This window comes from Salmo salar, chromosome 01 (assembly GCF_965601325.2).
Source record: "Salmo salar chromosome 01, fSalSal1, whole genome shotgun sequence".
NCBI classification, from domain to species: domain Eukaryota; kingdom Metazoa; phylum Chordata; class Actinopteri; order Salmoniformes; family Salmonidae; genus Salmo; species Salmo salar.
The window spans coordinates 75,560,764-75,585,016 of NC_138291.1; the positions used below are offsets into that span (position 1 = coordinate 75,560,764).

The window sequence follows — 24,253 nt, forward strand, 5'->3', positions numbered from 1 at the left end:
TTACATAACATTTGAGGACACATAACTTAAGACCCTATGTATTTTCAATGTTTTGTCGAGCTACAAATCTAAAAACAAAGCTGGCCATCTTTTCCCCTTTCGTTCAAGTTTGTTTGTCATTAGTGCTGAGCGATTAACCAAAATGTTGGTTATTTTTCCATTTTTAAACAACTAATTGACCGACATGGTTGAATTATTTGAATTCCATTTTGTTAGTTTTTTTTCCTGTGAGCTCAATGTGCACAATCAAAGTTTCTCTATAGATAAATCCGATCCAGCCTGAACTGTACGATGTAGTTTCAACATGCCAATCTTCTACGAAGTTCAGCTAAGACTTGGTAATTAACTACAATGACCATAATCCCAATGTGCATCTACTTGCCCAGTCGGTTTCTTTTACGCTTGCTACAGAAGAGAAGAATGATGAATCATGATGTGACAGAGAGCAGATGTTGCTTCGTGAGGTAGAGTATCTCTCTACCTGAAAATACATCTCTCAGCACTGTCATTTACACGATATACATGGAGTACACATTGCAATGAGATACTTACTTTCAGGTTAACCTCTCGACAATTTTACAATAAAAAAAAGTAAGTAGCTAAGTGAAAAAGAGTAATAAAAATAAAAGCTCAATGAAATAATTTCACCAATTTAATAATGGGCAGTTTTTTACAAATAGTTACATAGCCTATATGGAAATAACAGACATGAGCCAAGCATGTTTACTAGTAGAATGGAATAGGTTATAAGACCTCTCTGATTCATTTAGTCAGTTCTACCACCTCAACATTGCTAATTTTAAAACAGGGTTAAATATATTGAGTGTAGAAAACATTAAGAACATCTGTGGGGGAGGGGTCACGTGATGTGAGCGGTCCACTGCGTTGTGAAATCTTGACCAGCAGGCACTGTGTCACTCCAGGCGCTTCTTGCAGTGCCTGCTACTGCTTAGCACATTATATTGTATTGTTTATCTTTGTCATAAAAATGTGTCAGTAAAACAAAAATATACTGCATAGCGCAAGTGATGTGTGGTTATGGAAACTCACATAGGTGCTGGATCAAGCCCAGGCCAAATTACGCCACTGGCGTGTGCAAGCAAGTGTGTGTGTGTGTGTGTGTGTGTGTGTGTGTGTGTGTGTGTGTGTGTGTACGAGCACAACAAAGGTAAGAGTCAGCACAACCGGTCTTCAGTGTCAGTGAATTAATAGGCAATCAGGGGACTGGCATACTGTAGGGAGGCTGCATTGCTCTCTCTCTCTCATCAAATCCCCATCATTACCTCCATCTGTTTAGCAAACAGAAAGAGAGGCTTGCCAGATAAACCTGTCCAAGGTAATTCATGGCTCAGATTCAGCAGCTTGCTCAACTAAATGCAGACATATTAGACAAATCATTCACTTAAGTTAACACCACACTTGGTGCCTGTGGCAGACAGCAGAGTATCTTGGAGCCTGGTCAGCTATTACACATTGGAACGTGCACAAGCATGCATGCACATGCACCGACTCTAGTATCCTATGACATTTCGAAAATCCCTTCTGACTCAAATATTCCCTTTCTATTTCAGGAGACCGGGGCTCAGTAGTGAACAGTTGGATAGATGTTGTTGGGATGGGAGTCCGTGCCAAGACTGGGGGCAGGACAGCGTCAGTGTCAACACCAGCAGCCAAAACCATGTTAGACACCACAGAACCCGAGCCGAGCCACCGGCCAAATCTTACATTTCCTGTAGCCATCAGTGTCCTTTAAGGGCTAATTTTTCACAGAGGAGCATCGCAACTCCCTCCCTCCTCTCCCCCAGCCCCTCATCTTCACCCACTATCCCCTCCTTAAGGGTCTACTATACGTGCATTTAATTTGCCGGTGTTTACCTGAAGTGGAAGTGCCAATAAATCTGTCAGTTCTGAATCAGAAAAACACACGGCAGGATCTGAGGAGGGGCAAGAATAAAGTAAATCAAACTTCCATTAGGACTTGAGGACTGTAACACCATATAACAGGGTCTGGTAGCTGTGAGGCACCAGACTCGGACAGAGGCTCGCCACTCCATGATGCCAACCCTTCATTAGCATGGATGGAGCGGGAGATGAGGGACAAGGTGCTCATGATGCCCATAAAGCCACGCTGCCCAGCAGGAGTTGGGACGGTTTGTGTCCTTATTAATACTGGTGGAGGTAGTTCTCCCACTGAGGCAGGCCAGGCATCTCTAGAGCTGAGTCAGTTCATCATCTCGCCATAGTATAGTTCCTTATCCGGCTTGCAGGACCATGGAAATAGCGCCACCAATTAGTGTTGGTCTCCGAAAGAGGTGCCGGTTAAATATAGGTACAAACGTCCCTGCGCCTCAATTAGAAGGCGTGGTAATGACCAGTAGACGACAGATGTACAGAACACACTTTATTGCGCACACACACCAACATAGCAAGAACGGACTAGTAGAAGTGGTTTCTGTAATGGAACGAAAGGGTAATGTATTTAATAAAATGTTATTGGTCACATACACATGGATAGCAGATGTTATTGCGAGTGTAGCGAAATGATTGTGCTTCTAGTTCGGACAGTGCAACAATATCTAACAAGTAATATCTAACAATTCCACAACAAATACATAATACACACAAATGTAAGTAAAGGAATGGAATAAGAATATATAAATATATGGATGAGCAATGTCAGAGCGGCATAGACTAAGATGCAATAGTATAGAATACACTATATACACATATGAGAAGAGTAACGCAAGATATGTAAATATTATTAAAAAGTGGCATTATTATAGTGGCTAGTGTTCCATTTATTAAAGTGGCCAATGATTTCAAGTCTGTATGTAGGCAGCAGCCTCTCTATGCTAGTGATGGCTGTATAACCTCCCTGGGCAAGGTGGGACGTTTGCTTCCCATCTAGTCAACAGCCAGTGGAATCGTGTGGTGTGAAATACAAATACCTCATAAATGCTATAACTTCAATTTCTCAAACATATGACTATTTTACACCATTTTAAAGACAAGACTCTCGTTAATCTAACCACACTGTCCGATTTCAAAAAGGCGAAAGCAAAACATTAGATTATGTCAGGAGAGTACCCTGCCAAAAATAATCACACAGCCATTTTCAAAGCATGCATATGTCACAAAAACCAAAACCACAGCTAAATGCAGCACTAACCTTTGATGATCTTCATCAGATGACACTCCTAGGACATTATGTTATACAATACATGCATGTTTTGTTCAATCAAGTTCATATTTATATAAAAAAAACAGCTTTTTACATTAGCATGTGATGTTCAGAACTAGCATACAATTTACTTAATTACTCACGATTAACGTTCACAAAATACATAAATTATTTTAAGAATTATAGATACAGAACTCCTTTATGCAATCGCTGTGTCAGATTTTAAAAAAGCTTTTCGTCGAAAGCACATTTTGCAATATTCTGAGTAGATAGCCCGGCCATCACAGCTAGCTAATTTGACACCCACCAAGTTTGGCCCTCACCAAACTCAGATTTACTATTAGAAAAATTGGATTACCTTTGCTGTTCTTCGTCAGAATGCACTCCCAGGACTTCTACCACAAATGTTGTTTTGGTTCGAAATAATCCATAGTTATATTGAAATAGCTCCATTTTGTTCGTGCGTTGAGGTCAGTATCCGAAGCATGACGCGCAGGCGCATTTCGTGACAAAAAAATTCTAAATATTCCATTACCGTACTTCGAAGCATGTCAAACGCTGTTTAACCTGTTGGGGCTAGGGGGCAGTATTTTCACGGCTGGATAAAAAACATACCCGATTTAATCTGGTTACTAATCCTACCCAGTAACTAGAATATGTATATACTTATTATATATGGATAGAAAACACCCTAAAGTTTCTAAAACTGTTTGAATGGTGTCTGTGAGTATAACAGAACTCAAATGGCAGGTCAAAACCTGAGAGATTCCTTTACAGGAAGTGGCCTGTCTGACCATTTCTGGAACTTCTTTGCCATCTCTATCTTTTACAAAGGATCTCTGCTCTAACGTGACACTTCCTACGTCGTCCATAGGCTCTCAGAGCCCGGGAAAAAACAGAATGTCGTCATTCCAGCCCCAGGCTGAAACACATTATCGCCTTTCTCAAGTGGCCAATCAAGGGACTGTGGGCTTAGGCGCGTGACCTGGCCGCCCCCGTCTTTGTGATTTTTTCCTCTGTTTGCCGAAAAGGAGATTCCCGGTCGGAATATTATCGCTTTTCTACGAGAAAAATGGCATAAAAATTGATTTTAAACAGCGGTTGACATGCCTCGAAGTACGGTAAAGGAATATTTAGAATTTTTTTGTCACGAAATGCGCCATGCGCGCGACCGTTATTTACCATTTCGGATAGTTTCTGGAACGCACGGACAAAACGACGCTATTCGAATATAACGATGGATTATTTGGGACCAAACCAACATTTGTTATTGAAGTAGAAGTCCTGGGAGTGCATTCTGACGAAGAACAGGAAAGGTAAGACCATTTTTTTATAGTAAATCTGATTATGGTGAATGCTAAACTTGCTGGGTGTCTAAATAGCTAGCCCTGTGATGCCGGGCTATGTACTTAGAATATTGCAAAATGTGCTTTCACCGAAAAGCTATTTTAAAATCGGACATATCGAGTGCATAGAGGAGTTCTGTATCTATAATTCTTAAAATAATTGTTATGCTTTTTGTGAACATTTATTGTGAGTAATTTAGTAAATTGTTAGCGAATTCCCCGGAAGTTTGCGGGGGGTATGCTAGTTCTGAACGTCACATGCTAATGTAAAAAGCTGTTTTTTGATATAAATATGAACTTGATTGAACAAAACATGCATGTATTGTATAACATAATGTCCTAGGGTTGTCATCTGATGAAGATCATCAAAGGTTAGTGCTGCATTTAGCTGTCTTCTGGGTTTTTGTGACATTATATGCTAGCTTGAAAAATGGGTGTCTGATAATTTCTGGCTGGGTAGTCTGCTGACATAATCTAATGTTTTGCTTTCGTTGTAAAGCCTTTTTGAAATCGGACAGTGTGGTTAGATTAACGAGAGTATTGTCTTTAAATAGCTGTAAAATAGTCATATGTTTGAGAAATTGAAGTAATAGCATTTCAAACGTTTTGAAAATCGCGCCACAGGATTCAACTGGCTGTTACGTAGGTGGGACGAATTCGTCCCACCTAGCCCAGAGAGGTTAAAATCAATTTTTATGCGATTTTTCTCATAAAATAGCGATAATATTCCAACCGGGCGACGTTGTATTCGTTCAATGAGAGAAAGAAAAAAATGGAGTCCTCTCGTGCACGCGGGCTCCAGTGTCAGTGTTCCCTGCCTGACCACTCACAAAAACTCCTGCCGTTTTTCGCCCAGAGACTGCAGAGCTCTCATTCCACTTTCTGGCGCCTTCTGAGAGCCAATGGAAGCCTTAGAAAATGTCACGTTACAGCAGAGATGCTGTATTTTTGATAGAGATGCCCCAGAAGGACAACAAATTGTCAGACAGGGCACTTCCTGCATGGAATCTTCTCAGGTTTTGGCCTGCCATATGAGTTCTGTTATACTCACAGACATTATTCAATCAGTTTTAGAAACTTTAGAGTGTTTTCTATCCAAATCTACTAATTATATGCATATTCTCGTTTCTGGGTAAGAGTAGTAACCAGTTTAAATCGGGTACGTTTTTTTATCCGGCCGTGAAAATACTGCCCCCTAGCCCCAACAGGTTTAACAGTCTGATGGCCTTGTGATAGAAGCTGTTTTTCAGTCTCTCGGTCCCAGCTTTAATGCACCTGTACTGACCTCGCCTCATGATGATAGCAGGGTGAACAGGAAGTGGCTCGGTTGGTTGATGTCCTTGATGATTTCTTTGGCCTTCCTGTGACATCGGGTTCTGTAGGTATCCTGGAGGGCAGGTAGTTTGCAACCCGGTGATGCGTTGTGCAGACCGCACCACCCTCTGGAGAGCCCTGCGGTTCTGGGGGTTGCAGTTGCCATACCAGGCAGTGATACAGCCCAACAGGATGCTATCAATTGTGCATGATTGTGAGGGTTTTAGGTGACAAGCCATATTTCTTCAGCCTCCTGAGGTTGAAGAGGTGCTGTTGCACATTCTTCACCACACCATCTGTGTGGGTGGACCATTTCAGTTTGTCAGTGATATGTGCGCCAAGGAATTGAAAACTTTCCACCTTCACTACTGCTGTCCCATGGATGTGAATAGGGGGGTGCTCCCTATGCTGTTTCCTGAAGTCCACGATCATCTCCTTTGTTTTGTTGACGTTGAGCGAGAGGTTGTTTTCCTGACACCACACTCCGAGAGCCCTCACCTCCTCCCTGTAGGCTGTCTCGTCGTTGTTGGTAATCAAGCCTACTACTGTTGTGTCGTCTGCAAACTTGATGATTGAGTTGGAGGCGTGCATGGCCACACAGTCGTGGGGGAACAGGGAGTACAGGAGGGGGCTGAGCACGCACCCTTGTGGGGCCCCGGTGTTGAGGATCAGCTTAGTGGAGATGTTGTTTCCTAACTTCACCACCTGGGGAAAGCCAGTCAGGAAGTCCAGGACCCAATTGCACGGGGCGGGGTTGAGACGTAGGGCCTCAAGCTTAATGATGAGCTTGGAAGGTACTATGCTGAGCTATAATCAATTAACAGCATTCTTACATAGGTATTCCTCATGTCCAGATGGGATAGGGCAGTGTGCAGGCGATTGCATCGTCTGTGGACCTATTGGAGCAGTAAGCAAATTGAAGTGGGTCTAGGGTGACAGGTAAGGTGGAGGTGATATGATTCTTGACTAGTTTCTCAAAGCACTTCATGATGACAGAAGTGAGTGCTATGGGGCGACTGTCATTTAGTTCAGTTGCCTTTGCATTCTTGGGTACAGGAACAATGGTGGCCATCGTGAAGCATTTGGAGACAGCAGACTTGGATAGGGAGAGATTGAATATGTCTGTAAACACACCAGCCAGCTGGTCTGAGCATGCTCTGAGGACGCGGATTGGTCTGGACTGTGCTTTTCTACTTGTCCGGGCCCACCTGCCTATTGGACAGGCGCCCTCAGGAGATGCAGGTAGGCAGAGTCAAAGGTGGTGATGGGCAGTCAAGTGTCTGCTGGGGCTGGAGAGTTGTTAAGTTCGTGTCTATGCCCCAGGGTAAGAAAGAGGGTTTGAGAGGTGGTTTTCCACCGAGGGGTATTTGAATAAGTTGTAACCCAGCTGTCTTCTAAGGCTGGGAATTGCCAGGGACCTTATGATATAACATTATCACGACACTTAGGCGCGGATATGATATGTATTGCAATTTTCACGATTCTATATGTATTGTGATTCGATACTGTGATTTTATTGCGATTCAATGTTCCAAACATATTGCTCACCATATGTCTGCAAGAGAGCAATGAGAAAACGAGTTTTGATCAGGCATGGAAATAAAACTGCTTAAAATAAATTGGCTACCTATTTAAAAAGATGGAGAACAAGCTATGAAGGAAAAATGCTGGAGTTTTGGTGCAGGTACAGCCAACTAGTGCAAAAATAATATAGAGATTGTCAAACGATACAATATATCATCAGAAATAATATCCGGATACGTAACTATTGATTTTTCCCCCATCACTACTGTGTTCCATCGCTGTGAGGTGTATTGTAGTATGATATTAACACTGCTGCTTATAACAAAGTTGAAGGAAACACTTACTTTGTTTTATAACCTTGCTCTCAGATAAGAAAACTGTAATAAAGAAATGGACCTTGTAATCCAAAACACATTACATTAGAAACCCTAAGCATCATACAGTGAGAGTGATCTTGTTGCAGCGAGTTGATCAAATGTGAGGTCTTGGTGTGCCCTATATGTGTAGAGACAGTTTGTTCTTACCATGTGGCCTGGCCTGGAAAAAGTACAGAACCTAATGATGACATCACCAGTATTAGCTGTTGTAATACTACACATGCTTGGGGTTCACATGGTGCTTAGGGTAAGGTGATTTAGGTCCCAATCAACAGTCTTTTGAGTAACGACAAAACTGCTCATATACACTACCGGTCAAAAGCTTAAACACCTACTCATTTAATGTTTAAAAAAATATATATATATTTGTACTATTTTCTACATTGTAGAATAATAGTGAAGACATCAAAACTATGAAATAACACATATGGAATCATGTAGTAACCAAAAAAGTCTTAAACAAATAAAAATACATTTTATATTTGAGACTGTTCAAAATAGCCACCCTTTGCCTTGATGACAGCTTTGCAAACTCTCGGCATTCTCACAACCAGCTTCATAAGGTAGTCACCTGGAATGCATTGCAATTAACAGGTGTGCCTTGTTAAATGTTAATTTGTGGAATTTCTTTCCTTCTTAACGTGTTTGAGCCAATCATTTGTGTTGTGACAAGTTGGTGGGTGGGGTATAAAGAAGATAGCCCTATTTGGTAAAAGACCAAGTCCATATTATGGCATGAACAGCTAAAATAAGCAAAGAGAAACAACAGTCCATCATTACTTAAAGACATGAAGGTCAGTCAATACGGAACATTTCAAGAACTTTGAAAGTTTCTTCAAGTGCAGTCACAAAAACCATCAAACGATATGATGAAACTGGTTCTCATGAGGCCCGCCACAGGAATGGAAGACCCAGAGTTAGCTTTGCTGCAGAGGACGTTCATTAGAGTTACCAGCCTCAGAAATTGCAGACCAAATAAATCCTTCACAGAGTTAAAGTAATAGACATATCTCAACATCAACTGTTTAGAGGAGACGGTGTGAAATAAGGCCTTCGTGGTCGAATTGCTGCAAAGAAACCACTACTAAACGACACCAATAAGAAGAGACTTGCTTGGGCCAAGAAATACGAGCAATGGACATTAGACAGGTGGAAATGTGTCCTTTGGTCTGGAGTCCAAATTGGAGATTTTTTGGTTCCAACCGCCGTGCCTTTGTGAGACGTGGCGTGAGTGAACGGATGGCCACTCTACCACAAAGGCCTGATTGGTGGAGTGCTGCAGAGATGATTGTCCTTCCGGAAGGTTCTTCCATCTCCACAGAGACACACTGGAGCTCTCTGAGCGACCATCGTGTTCTTGGTCACCTCCCTGACCAAGGCCCTTTTCCCCAGATTGCTGTTTTGCGGGCCACCAGCTCTAGGAAGTCTTGGTGGTTCCAAACTTCTTCCATTTAAGAATGATGGACGCCACTGTGTTCTTGGGGACCTTCAATGCTGCAGAAAGTTTTTGGTACCCTTCCCCAAGTCCGGGGCGTCAGGTAGTCTAGTGGTTAGAGCGTTGGACTAGTAACCGAAAGGTTGCAAGATCGGATCCCCAAGCTGACAAGGTAAAAATCTGTCGTTCTGCCCCTGAACAAGGCAGTTAACCCACTATTCCTAGGCCATCATTGAAAATAAGAATTTGTTCTTAACTGACTTGCCTAGTTACATAAAGGTAAAATAAAATAAATACAAATAAATTCTGTGCCTTGACACAATTGTGTCTCGGAGCTTTAAGGACAATTCCTTCGACCTCATGGCGTGAGTTTTGCTATGACATGGACTATCAATGTGGGACCTTATATAGACAGGTGTGTGCCTTTCCAAATCATGTCCAATCAATAAAATGTACAACAGGCAGGCTCCAATCTAGTTGTAGAATCATCAAGGATGATCAAAGGAAACAGGATGCACCTGTGCCCAAGAAAGTGAAGGTAACCTGTGTAAATGACTACTGCCAGTAGCACTCACATCATTGGCCATGAAGTGCTTTGAAAGGCTGGTCATGGCTCACCAACATCACGGAAACCCTAGACCCACTCCAATTCACATACCGCCTAACAGATCCACAGATGACGCAATCGCACTCCACACTACCCTTTCCCACCCGGACAAAAGGAACACCAATGTGAGAATGCTGTTCATTGACTACAGCTCAGCGTTCAACACCATAGCGCCATAGCGCCCACAAAGCTCATCACTAAGCTCTAAACACCTCCCTCTGCAACTGGATCCTCGACTTCCTGACGGGCCGCGCGCAGGTGGTAAGGGTAGGCAACAACACGTCTGCCACGCTGATCCTCAACACTGGAGCCCCTCAGAGGTGAATGCTTAGTCCCCTCATGTACTCCCTGTTCACCCACGCTGATCCTCAACAAGGGGGCCCATCAGGGGTGCGTGCTTAATCCACTCTTGTACTCCCTGTTCATCCACAACTGCGTAGCCAAGCACGACCAATAAAATCATTAAGTTTGCTGATGACAACAGTGGTAGGCCTGATCACTGACTACGATGAGATAGCCTATAGGGAGGTCAGAGACTTCGCAGTGTGGTGCCGGGACAAAAACGATCCCTCAATGTGAGCAAGACAAAGGAGCTGAATGCAGACTATAGGAAAAAGAGGGCCAAACACTCCCCTATTCACATCGACGGGGCTGTACTGGAGCGGGTCGAGAACTTCAAGTTCCTTGGTGTCCACATCAACAAACAGTTATGGTCCAAACACACCAAGACAGTTGTGAAGAGGGCATGACAACACCTTTTCCCCCTCAGGAGACTCAAAAGATTTGACATGGGTCCTCAGATCCTCAAAAAGTTCTGCAGTTGCACCATCGAGAGCATCCTGACTGGTTGCATCACTGACTGGTATTGCAACTGCTCAGCATCCGACCGCAAGGTACTACAGAGGGTACTTTACTGGGGCCAAGCTTCCTGCCACCCAGGCCCTACAGTTGAAGTCGGAAGTTTACATACACCTTAACCAAATACATTTAAACTCAGTTTTTCACAATTCCTGACATTTAATCCTAGTAAAAATCCCTGTCTTAGGACAGTTAGGATCACCACTTTATTTTAAGAATGTGAAATGTCACAATAATAGTAGAGAGAATGATTTATTTCAGCTTTTATTTCTTTCATCACATTCCCAGTGGGTCAGAAGTTTACATACACTCAATTAGTATTTGGTAGCATTGCCTTCAAATTGTTTAACTTGGGACAAACATTTTGGGCAGCCCTCCACAAGCTTCCCTCAGTAAGTTGGGTGAATTTTGGCCCATTCCTCCTGACAGAGCTGGTGTAACTGAGTCAGGTTTGTAGGCCTCCTTGCTCGCACACGCTTTTTCAGTTCTGCCCACAAATTTTCTATAGGATTGAGGTCAGGGCTTTGTGATGGCCACTCCAATACCTTGACTTTGTTCTCCCTAAGCCATTTTGCCACAACTTTGGAAGTATGCTTGGGGTCATTGTCCATTTGGAAGACCCATTTGCGACCAAGCTTTAACTTCCTGACTGATGTCTTGAGATGTTGCTTCCTTGTATATAGTTATTTTGTGTTACTTTTTATTTTAGTAAATATTTTCTTAACTATTTCTTGAACTGTATTGTTGGTAAGGGCTTGTAAATAAGCATTTCACGTTAAGGTCTACACCCGTTGTATTCGGCGCATGTGACAAATTAAATTTTATTTGACTTTAACCTGAGGTCAATTTCGAGTGTTATAGCAAAGGCTCTGAATACTTATGCAAATAAGTTTTTATTTTTAATACATTTGCAAAACCTGTTTTCGGGCTTTGTCATTATGGGGTATTTTTACAGCTTTCTCACCTGAGACCAAGTTAATAAAAGAACAGAAGCATTTCCCCATTACTTCTCGAACAAGAACTCCCGCCAGTGTAAGAGATCACTGAATCTAAGAGAACACCCATGGTTTTGACATGAAAGCCAACATAAGACCTGCTACATGCTTCCCATTAAAGCCTTTTAGCGACAACCCAAGATCAGCCACTCAGCCTACACGGTCTTTGTCAGCCTAAAGTAAAAACAGGACATTAACCAGGCCATCATGACCCAGCCATCAAATATGGCATTTTTACACATTATTAAAGACTTATGTAATATGTCAAATGGCATTGATAAGCATTGTGTGTTCTATTCAGATGAAATTCCCAAGACTTTCAATTGGTTGACATACTTAGGCTACTCTGCCACCTGTAGTAAAGGTTTGGCACAGCACTTACATCAGCTTTGTAATCAAATGAGACGGATTGGCTTGTTTGATGCCTACAATGGATTTAGCAAGCCGTATCAAGCTTACCTGCTGATGCAGTAGAAACTGCATCTCAAAACACACACGCAGGCATGCGCACACAGACAGAGACACACAGACAGACCCTTAAAAACTGACAATCTTGCCTCGTTCTGTTGCAGGCCAAGATAAAAAGGCACTGGTTGTATACAAATGTAGGATCTTAATTTGATCACTTGGTTGCTGGAGAACTTTCTTGCAATGCAGGACATTTTAAACTTATAGTGTATTTGAGGTTTTAAAAGCCTTCTGAAGTTTGTAATTTCCACTGAAATTAAAAGTTATTTAAAAATCAACCCCTACAAAAATGTCCATTAATTATAAAATCAACAAAATAATTCACATTTCCTATTGCAGATTATTTTCCTGCTGTAGCAAACAGTCTCAAATGAAGATCCTACTACAGCCTCATCTCAAGAGCAGCAGTGATCTGACTTAAAATAGATTGTGTGCGACAGTGTGCCTGTGTGTGCCTGTGTGCCTGTGTGCCTGTGTGTGTGTGTGTGTGTGTGTGTGTGTGTGTGTGTGTGTGTGTGTGTGTGTGTGTGTGTGTGTGTGTTCCAGCCTCACCTCCACATTCCTGTGAAACTGTGCATAATGCTGACACAGCGTGGTAGCTTCGGGGGGGCCAGCCCATCCATTCCAGCTAGCAGAGACGGAACACCAAACAGAACCAGGTACTTCACATAGAAGAACTGGACTAATGCCAGGGCCAGCCCACCTGAGGGAGGTAAAGCAAGAGAGAGAAATGGGTAGGAGAGTGATGAAGCCTTAGCACAGCGTTTGCCAAACTCGGCCCTTGGGACCTCATGTTTTGTTTTTTGCCCTAATACTACACTGGTGATTTAAATGATCAAAGCTTGATGATTAGTTGATTATTTGAATCAGATGTGTAGTACTGGGGCAAAAAACAAAACGTACACCCCTTGGGGTCCCCAGGACCGAGTTTGGGAAACCCTGCTTTAGCACATACTGTATAGTGACAGCACTATGTACTTAGTATATACAGTACATAGAACAACTGGATTAATGCCAGGGCCAGCCTGCCTGAGGGAGGTAGAGACAGATATGTAGGTAAGGAGGGAGAGAGATGAAGCCTTGTTTATAGTATCTACTACCCCAAGGTGGTATTCTGACTACTTGCAATCTGCCTTTCCAATCGCCCACTCTGAATTGTGCACACGTCTTATTCTGCCTTTTTTCCTAGTCCACTGGAAGAAAGGTCATGTTTATATTCTACTGTGTAAAAACTGCAATGTAGGTTTGATTGAAATAAACCAAAATACACATTAACTGCCAGGATCAGCTTATATGACATATTGTACTGTACATTAAGTTAACACCTCAAGTATCATAAATCAAGTAAATCATGATGAATTGGTATTCAATAAGGGCAATATTTGAGAGTCAAATTTAAATGCAAGTCTCTTACTGACATCAATTAATGATTTATGCAAAAGTAATTTGTGCCCAGAATAAAAAAGAAATTCATCAATTGAAATACATTATCCTAAATAACATTTAGTTGAAATGGAATCAACCCAAACCCTGTGAAATATGACTATTGGAACGCAGCCAAAGAGATGTGGGTGGAATGTTACAGTACAGGTCTACATATTATGGCAAGATGAGTTACAGTTTCAGTACAGAGATCCTACAACTGATGATGGTGACGAGAAAGAGATCTGTGCATATTCATATTTCATAAGGCTGTCTATAAAGTTGGATGAATTGGTGCCTCTAGGGCAGTGGTTCACAAACTGCAATATATACAGTGCCTTAAAACTTCTTTGGGATAGGGGGCAGTATTTTCACGTCCGGATGAAAAGCATGCCCAAATTAAACTGCCTGTTTCTCAGGCCCAGAAGGTAGGATATTCATATAATTGGTAGATTTGGATGGAAAACACTCTGAAGTTTCTAAAACTGTTTGAATGGTGTCTATGAGTATAACAGAACTTATTTGGCAGGCAAAACCCCGAGGTCAAATCAACCAGGAAATGTGTTTTTTGAGGTCACACTCTTTTCAATGGGTTTTCTTTGGGAACCTAGATTTCTAAGGCAGTTGCTTGCAATTCATATCGCTTCCACTGGATGTCAACAGTCTTTAGAAATTGGTTGATGTTTTTCCTTTGTGTAATGAAGAAGTATGGCTGTTCAGAACGAGGCTCGAGGGAAGTGTTCTGTTTGATAGAGGCGCGTGACCAGAAGGCACGCTCCACATTGTTTTTTCCCGGTATTGAACGCTGTTTATCCCGTCTTAAATTTTAGCGATTATTTACATAAAAAAATACCTAAAGTTGTTTTAGGAAAGTTGTTTGAAATGTTTGGACAAAGATTACAGGTAACTTATGACATATTTTGTAGTCATGTGGCGTGAGTTGGAACCAGTGTTTTTCTGGATCAAACGCGCCAAATAAATGGACATTTTGGATATATAACGATGGAATTAATCGAACAAAAGGACCATTTGTGATGGTTATGGGACATATTGGAGTGCCAACAGAAGAAGATCTTCAAAGGTAAGGCATGCATTATATGTTATTTATGACTTTTGTGTTGTGCCTGTCGGGTTGAATTGTGATTGTCTGTATTTGTTTGATGGGGTGCTGTCCTCAGATAATTGCATGGTTTGCTTTTGCCGTAAAGCCTTATTGAAATCGGACACTGTGGTTGGATTAACAAGAAGTTTATCTTTAAAATGGTGTATAATACTTGTATGTTTGAGGAATTTTAATTATGAGATTTCTGTTGTTTGAGTTTGGCGCCCTGCAATTTCACTGGCTGTTGTCGAGGTGGGACGCTAGCGTCCCACATATCCCAGAGAAAGTAGTCACACCCCTTGTCTTTTTCCACATTTTGTTGTGTTACAAAGTGGGATTCAAATAGATTTGTCATTTTTTTGTCAACGATAAACAAAATACTCTGTCAAAGTGGAAGTAAAATTCTAACATTTGTAAAACATTAATGAACAATAAAACACTAATATATCTTGATTAGATCAGTATTCAACCCCCTGAGTAAATACATGCCAGAATCACTTTTGGCAGCGATTACAGCTGTGTCTTTCTGGGTAAGTCTCTAAGAGCTTTCCACACCTGGATTGTGCAACATTTGCCCATTATTCTTTTCAAAATTCTTCAAGCTCTGTATAATTGGTTGATCATCATTGCTAGACAACCATTTTCAGATCTTTCCATAGACTTTCTAGCAGATTTAAGTGAAAACAATAACTCAGCCACTCAGAAACATTCACGGTCTTCTTGGTAAGCTACTCCAATGTAGATTTGGCATAGTGTTTTAGGTTATTGTCCTGCTGAAAGGTGAATTTTATCTCCCAGTGCCTGAACCAAGCTTTCCTCTAGGATTTTGCATGTGCTTAGCTTCATTCAGTTTATTTTTTATCCTGAAAAACTCCCCAGTCCTTAACGAATACAAGCATACCCATAACATGATGCAGCCACAACTATGCATGAAATTATGGAGTGGTACTCAGTAATGCGTTGTATTGGATTTGCCCCAAACATAACACTTTGTATTCAGGACAAAAAGTTAATTGCTTGGACACTTTAGCTTCCTTCTTTTCTCTCTGTCATTTATGTTTGTATTGTGGAGTAACTACAATGTTTTCTCCTATCACAGCCATTACACAGTTTGTAGTGGCCTCATGGTGAAATCTCTGAGAGGTTTCCTTCTCTCCGGCAACTGACTTAGGAAGGACGCCTGTATTTATGTAGTGACTGTTTGAATTGATAAACCATCCAAAGTGTAATTAATAACTTCACCATCCTCAAAGGAATTTTCAACGTCTGCTTTTTTTACCCATCTATCAATAGCTACCTTTTTTTGTGAGGCATTGGAAAACCTCCCTGGTCTTTGTGGTTGAATCTGTGTTTGAAATTCACTGCTCGACTGATGGACCTTGAATGTGGTGTCATGACGTTGGCCTGTGGGTAAGGTTTATGACCCCCCCCCCCCATAAATACCTTTCTCCCTTCCCCTCTCTGAATCTACTGAAGGACTTGAATAGCCTGTGTTAAATATAGAGAGTCTGGGAACATCAAACAAATGGGGAAAGGTACCACATATTTTGTTAATAAAACCAGTTGGAAATATGCTTGATAACGTAATGAGTATGGATTTCATTTCAGTTGTCATCTGAGACATTATGATTGATGACAGGACGACATAAACTGTACCTGAGAAAGTATACGCCCTCTAGTTATCAGAGTCACATGGAATTGCTATGCAAATGTTTGATATTGAAAATGTTTGTTAGGAGATGAAATGTAATTTTAGCTTCCAAATGAGAGAATTGGGTTTTCATAAGGAAAGTGCCCTGCTCGATCAGTGGCCCAACCCTGTGAAGAGACAGGGGTTATAAACGATGAAACACCTCCCTCCCCTCTCCACTATATAAGCCTTTGACGAAAAGATAACCAGTAGTTCCAGTACGTAAGGTCTGCAGCCTCTACGTTAGAAGGACACACATGCCAAGGACAGAACTAAGCCAACCTCGGCGTGAGCTTTGGTGGCGAATGGTATGAACTTTGAGCTTATTCACTACAGAAGTGCTACTTCCTAGCCGTTGAGTTAGCAGCGGCCGCTGTTGACGTGGGCTAGGAAAGGACGGACGACGGATCCAGTCTAACAGACGGATGAAGATACCACCACGTATCCAATTTACCACCATTGACATTCTTTCACTACAGGAAGATCTGTTGGCCAACCTGGCCAGCATCTACGACCAATCTACCGAAGCGCAGCTCAGAGTAAATATTTATTGCATTTTCCTTTTCCAAATGGGCGGTAATTTAGAATGCATAAGATAATGTATTTACGATAGCATAGCTGCTGTTTCTTTGTTCCTAAATCTTCCCGCTCTTTCATTCAAGCCCAACCCCCTTTCCTTTGTGTAACCAGGTTCCGTCCACCGGGACGTTTTCTGTATGACATCATTGGTGTTCTGTGTATTTGTAATTCTGTGTGATTAGTTAGGTATTTAGTAAGCAAAAAAATAAATAAAAATAAAAATAAAATAAAAATTTAAAAATATTAAAATAAAATAAAATAAAAGGTAAATAAAAAAAAATAAAAAAAAATGTATGAAATTGTATGAAATGTATGCATTCACTACTGTAAGTCGCTCTGGATAAGAGCGTCTGCTAAATGACTAAAATGTAAAAAAAAAAATGTAAAAAATGTAGTAAATAAATAATTAAACCAATTTTGTATTGCTGATTCAACTTGTTAGCCAGGGTTCGTGAAGATAACCAAGAATTTACAACTTTCATTATGAGACTGAAAATAAGATAAGGGTTAATATTGACTGCTATCGATGTAAAATATTACTAAGTATTTTAAGAGTTTATTCGGAAGATAACGGCTTTATAAACGTTCTTCCGTGGTGCCCCGACTTTCTAGTTAATTACATTTACATGATTAGCTTAATCAGGTAATAATAATTACAGAGAAATCATTTTATAAGTTAGCATGTCATATCACTTAATCCGGCATAGCCAAAGACACGACAGTGGTGTGTCCAAACTTATGACTGGTACTGTATGTGAAAGAGAGGGTGTTTGGGTACTGTGTGATTCTTTAATCAGTTTGGCTCATTAGACAGGTCAGAGTTTGTTTGAAGTATGTGTGGGGTAGAGAGATCAGGTAGTCATTCAAAAATCATGTTCAACACTATTATTGCACACAGAGTGAATCCATGCAGCTTATTATGTGACTTGTATGCATGTGGAAAACATTTCATCACAGTTAAGACATTTCACTTGTTTAGTATAGTTTGTTTGTAACTCCACTCACTACTTGTAGCTGTATAGTATAGTTTGTTTGTGTTGTTGGCTAGCTTCATGTTCTGGTCGGTAGCTAGCTTACAATCACGTGGCTGCTAGCACCGTCATGAAAAGGGGCATGAGGGAATCCCTACAATTTTACATTTTTCTAAGTAGTGAGAATGCCCAGGAGCAGGCAATGTTAAAAAGTAATCTTTAGGAATATAATATATATTTTTTACAGGAAACTCATTCAACAATTGGGGGGGGGGGAATACTTCTCCCATTGGCAAAGAAACTCAAAAGGGGTGATATTAGTTAACAGTAACTTTGATCCGAATGTGCAAATTGTCCAAACAGATCCGCAAGGAAATGGGTGATTTTAAATATGTTATTGGACCATAAACAGATAGGGCTCATTAACCTTACGGACCAAATAATGATGATCCACGCTTCTTTGAAAGTATATATAATAAATGATCAACCCTACAACCAATAAAATACACTATTATTATGGTGGGAGATTATAATACTGTTTTAAATACCTCAGTATACCGTAAAGGAAATCACACTACAAACTATCACCATCATGCTGTTTAGGAAAATTGGAAGCCCCTTACACTTCAGTGTTGTGATGCAAAAATTAGATCAAAATATATAGCGCATAGAATGAAAAAAGGTATTGTTGGTCATTATTAATTATAAATCAGATAGGCTTTTTTTTTTACATGGACGATACATTGGAGATAATATAAGGCAAGAACTGAAAACAATAGAACACTATGAAAAATCTTGGAAACCAGGCCTGCTATTTATAGGTTACTTTGAAAAGGCTTTTGGTGAAGTATGACTGGAGTTCATATATAAATGCCAGGAAAATTTCAATTTAGGAGAATCTCTTATAAAAATGGGTTAAAATCATGTATAGTAATCCTAGGTGAAAAATGGCTACTTCTCAGAAAGTTTTAAGTCTGTCAAGAGAAGTAAAACAAGGTTGTCCACTATCGGCATATCTATTTAGTATGGCCATCGAAATGTTAGCTATTAAAATCAGATCCAACAATAATATAAAGGGATTAGAAATACAGGGCTTAAAAACAAAGGTGTCATTGTACGCTGATGATTCATGTTCTTTTAAATCCACAACTTGGATCCCTCCACAGCCTCAGAGGATCTATACTTTTCTAACCTCTCTGGATTACAACCAAATGATGATAAGTGATATTACATATTGGATCACAAAAAAATACAACTTTCTAATAATCAATTAGCCTTTTAAAATGATCAACTTGGATTAACTAACACAACATGCCATTGGAACACAGGAGTGATGGTTGCTGATAATGGGCCTCTGTACGCCTATGTAGATATTCCATTAAAAATCTGCCGTTTCCAGCTACAATAATCATTTACAACATTAACAAAGTCTACACTGTATTTCTGATCAATTTGATGTTATATTAATGGACAAAGAAATAAAACGAGGACATTTCTAAGTGACCCCAAACTTTTGAACGGTAGTGATATATATGGGGGATCGGAAGTGATGCAGACAATTATATTGATGGAAGATACAATCTAAGTGCAATATTAAAAAAATATATATAATAATAAAAAAGTCATCTTTAGCCATGTTGTACTTTTCTTACATTTTCTTAAGTTTGTAATTAACTAAAACAAGTGGACAAGAAAATTACATTTGATAAAGGTTAAGTCTTTACTGTGAGCCAATGGGATAGCCTAGGTAACCACAGGTTGTTTTCCCCACAGGCAGGCAGGGCAGCAACGTTTCATTTAATATCGACTGGGACGATAGGCCTACATAATTCATGAACAGTGGAGACATAATTTCCGTGTTATAGTGGATTGGCATTGGGGTTAACATGTCAGGAAAAATAACATTTTGCCCTATTTGAAACTTACAGTTTTGCTGACTGGTTCCATTGGTTATTTCAATTGAACATGGAGCATGTATAATTTATTTATATGGGACAGTATTTAGATTTGAGAACCACCTGTTAATTCAATTTCCAGCAAGTGTCCCATTCACATCAATAAACAATTTACAAGGAATTCCGCTCTTATCTCAACCCTAAATCTGCTTGAAAATGCCTGTCACAAAGGTTTTATAAATAATAAATAGCCTCACAATGAGAACATAAATTGCATACTTATAAACGCTTTGTAGCTTGAGACTTCCATGATTGAAACGAAAAATGGTCGCTCATGGGAGGGACAGGAGAAAGAACAGGGAAAATAGAGGAAGAGAATGAGCATTCACAAAAGAGAAAGGGAATGTAAAATATATAGTACCAATCAAAAGTTTGGACACCTACTTATTCCAGGGGTTTACTTTATTTTTAACTATTTTCTACATTGTAGAATAATAGTGACGATATCAAATAACTCATATGGAATCATGTAGTAACCAAAAAAGTCTTAAATCAAAAAATATTTTATATTTGAGATTCTTCAAAGTAGCCAACACTTGGCCGTGATGACAGCTTTGCACACTCCTGGTATTCTCTCAACCAGCTTCATGAGGTAGTCACCTGGAATGCATTTCAATTAACAGGTGTGCCTTGTTAAAAGTGAATTTGTGGAATTTCTTTCTTTCTTAATGCGTTTGAGTCAATCAGTTGTGTCGTGACAATGTAGGGGTGGTATATAGAAGATAACCCTATTTGGTAAAAGACCAAGACCGTATTATGGCAAAAACAGCTAAAATAAGCAAAGAAAAACAACAGTCCATCATTACTATAAGATATGAAGGTCAGTCAATCTGTAAAATGTCAAGAAGTTTGAAGTTTCTTCAAGTGCAGCCGCAAAAACCCATCAAGCGCTATGATGAAACTGGCTCTCATGAGGACCACCACAGCAAAGGAAGACCCAGAGTTACCTCTGCTGCAGATGATAAGTTCAATAGAGTTACCAGCCTCAGAACTTTAAGCCTAAATAAATTCTTCACAGAGTTCAAGTAACAGACATGTCAACATCAATAATAATGGCACCAAAGGAGATGGGCATTTTACGATCCCGTAACCTATTGTGCATGTTTCTTTTGCGTTATTTTGTACATAATGTTTCTGCCACCATGTCTTATGACCGAAAAGAGCTTCTTGACATCAGGGCAGCGATTACTCAACCCGTACTGGAGGAATTCTTCTTCTTCAACGAGTCGGACTGGAATGGCCGATTAATTAGGGCTGATTTCAAGTTTTCATAACAATTGGTAATCAGCATTTTTGGACGCCGATTACATTGCATTCCACGAGGAAACTGCGTGGCAGGCTGACCACCTGTTACGTGAGTGCAGCAAGGAGCCAAGGTAAGTTGCTATCTAGCATTAAACTTATCTTATAAAAAACAATCTTCACATAATCACTAGTTAACTACACATGGTTGTTGATATTACTAGATTAACTAGCTTGTCCTGCATTGCATATAATCAATGCGGTGCCTGTTAATTTATCATCGAATAACAGCCTACTTCGCCAAATGGGTAATGATTTAACAAAAGCACAATTGTTGCACAAATGTACCCAACCATAAACATCAATGCTTTTCTTAAAATCAATACACAGAAGTATATATTTTTAAACCTGCTTATTTAGTTAAAAGAAATTCATGTTTGCAGGCAATTTTAACTCGGGGAAATTGTGTCACTTCTCTTGCGTTCATTGCATGCAGAGTCAGGGTATATGCAACAGTTTGGGCCGCCTGGCTCATTGCGAACTAATTTGCCAGAATTTTACATAATTATGACTTAACATTGAAGGTTGTGCAATGTAACAATAGTATTTAGACTTAGGGTTGCCACCCGTTCGATAAAATACGCAACAATTCCGTATTTCACTGAAATAATAAACGTTTTGTTTTCGAAATGATAGTTTCCGGATTTGACCATATTAATGACCAAAGTCTCGTATTTCTGTGCTTATTATATTATAATTAAGTCTATGATTTGATATTTGATAGAGCAGTCTGACTGAGCAGTGGTAGGCAGCAGCAGGCTCGTAAGCATTCATTCAAACTTTACTGCGTTTGCCAGCAGCTCTTAGCAATGCTTGAGGCACAGCGCTGTTTATGACTTCAAGCCTATCAACTCCTGAGATTAGGCTGGCAATACTAAAGTGCCTATTAGAACATCCAATAGTCAAAGGTATATGAAATACAAATGGTATAGAGAGAAATAGTTGACGCATCATAATTCCTATAATAACTACAACCTAAAACTTCTTAACTGGGAATATTGAAGAACTGGGAATATTGAACCACCAGCTTTCATATGTTCTGAGCAAGGAACTTAAACATTAGCTTTTTTACATGGCACATATTGCACTTTTACTTTCTTCTCCAACACTTTGTTTTTGCATTATTTAAACCAAATTGAACATGTTTCATTATTTATTTCAGACTGAATAGATTTTATTTATGTATTATATTAAGTTAAAATAAAAGTGTTCATTCAGTATTGTTGTAATTGTCATTACACACACACACACACACACACATATAAAATCTGATTAATCGGTATCAGCTTTTTTTGGTCCTCCAATAATCAGTATCGGCACTGAAAAATCCTAATCGGTCGACCTCTATAATCTACCTTTACCATCGGTCCTAGTAGCCAACATACAATCAATCAATAATAAAACAGATGAACTACGAGCACATATATCCTACCAACGGGACATTAAAAACTAATATCTTATGTTTCACCCAGTCGTGGCTGAACGACGACATGATTAACGTACAGCTGGCTGATTTTAAGCTTTTTCGGCAGGATAGAACAGCGGCCTCTGGTAAGACAAGGGGCGGTGGCCTACGTATATTTGTAAACAACAGCTGGTGCATGAAATCTAAAGAAGTCTCGCGGTTTTGCTTGCCTGAGGTAGTATCTCATGATAAACTGTAGACCACACCATTTACCAAGACGGATCATATCTTTATTTTTCGTAGCTGTCTTATATACCACCGCAGACCGATGCTGGCACTAAGACCGCACTCAATGAGCTGTATATGGCCATAAGCAAACAGGAAAACGCTCATCCAGAGGCGGCGCTCCTAGTGGCCGGGGGACTTTAATGCAGGGAAACTTAAATCCGTTTGACCTAATTTCTACCAGCATGTTACATGTGCAACCAGAGGGGGGGAAAAAAACTCTAGACCACCTTTACTCCACACACAGAGATGCGTACAAAGCTCTCCCTCACCCTCCAATTGGCAAATCTGACCATAATTCTATCCTCCTGATTGCTGCTTACAAGCAAAAACTAAAGTAGGACACACCAGTGACTAGGTCAATAAGAAAGTGGTCAGATGAAGCAGATGCTAACCTACAGGACTGTTTTGTTAGCACAGACAGGAATATGTCCTGGGATTCTTCCAATGGCATTGAGGAGTACACCACATCAGTCACTGGCTTCATCAATAAGTGCATTGATGACGTTGTCCCCACAGCGACCATACGTACATACCCCAACCAGAAGCCATGGAATACAGGCAACATCCGCACTGAGCTAAAGGCTAGAGCTGCCGTTTTCAAGGAGCGGGACTTTAACCCGGAAGCTTATAAGAAATCCCGCTATGCCCTCCAATGAACCATCAAACAGGCAAAGCATCAATACAGGACTAAGACTGAATCGTACTACACTGGCTCCGGCGCTCGTCAGATGTGGCAGGGCTTGCAAACTATTAGACTACAAAAGGGAAGCACAGCCACGAGCTGCCCAGTGAAACGAACCTAACAGACAAGCTAAATTACTTCAATGCTCGCTTCGAGGCAAGTAACGCTGAAACATGCATGAGAGCACCAGCTGTTCCAAGACGACTGTGTGCTCACGCTCTCCATAGCTGATGTGAGTAAGACCTTTAAACAGGTCAACATTCACAAGGCCGCAGGACCAAGCGGATTACCAGGATGTGTACCCCGAGCACGCGCTGTGTCTTCACTGACATTTTTGACATGTCCCTGACTGAATCTGTAATACCAACATGTTGCAAGCAGACCACCATTGTCCCTGTGCCCAAGAACACTAAGGTAACCTGCCTAAATGACTACCGACCCGTAGCACTCACGTCTGTAGCCATGAAGTGCTTTGAAAGGCTGGTCATGGCTCACATCAACACCATTATCCCAGACACCCTAGACCCACCCCAACTTGCATACCGCCCAACAGATCCACAGATGATGCAATCTCTACTGCACTCAATTATCCGCTGCCATTGTTGCAACCCCTATTACAAGTCTAACCTCTCTTTCGTATTGTCTGAGATTACTAAAGATTGGAAAGGGGCCGCGGTCATCCCCCTCTTCAAAAGGGGAGACACTCTAGACCCAAACTGCTACAGACCTATATCCATCCTGCCCTGCCTTTC

The 24,253-nt window shown here is 40.6% G+C and overlaps 1 protein-coding gene across 1 annotated transcript in view; it reads right to left on the minus strand.

The window, feature by feature from the left end:
- The window catches only part of hhat (hedgehog acyltransferase), a 114,416-nt gene that overhangs the window by 66,436 nt on the left and 23,727 nt on the right, over positions 1–24,253 (minus strand). Inside the window, exon 8 of the mRNA XM_045722118.2 lies at positions 12,658–12,808. Within this exon, the coding sequence (XP_045578074.1) occupies positions 12,658–12,808 (151 nt within the window). The remainder of the gene's footprint in view (positions 1–12,657; positions 12,809–24,253) is intronic.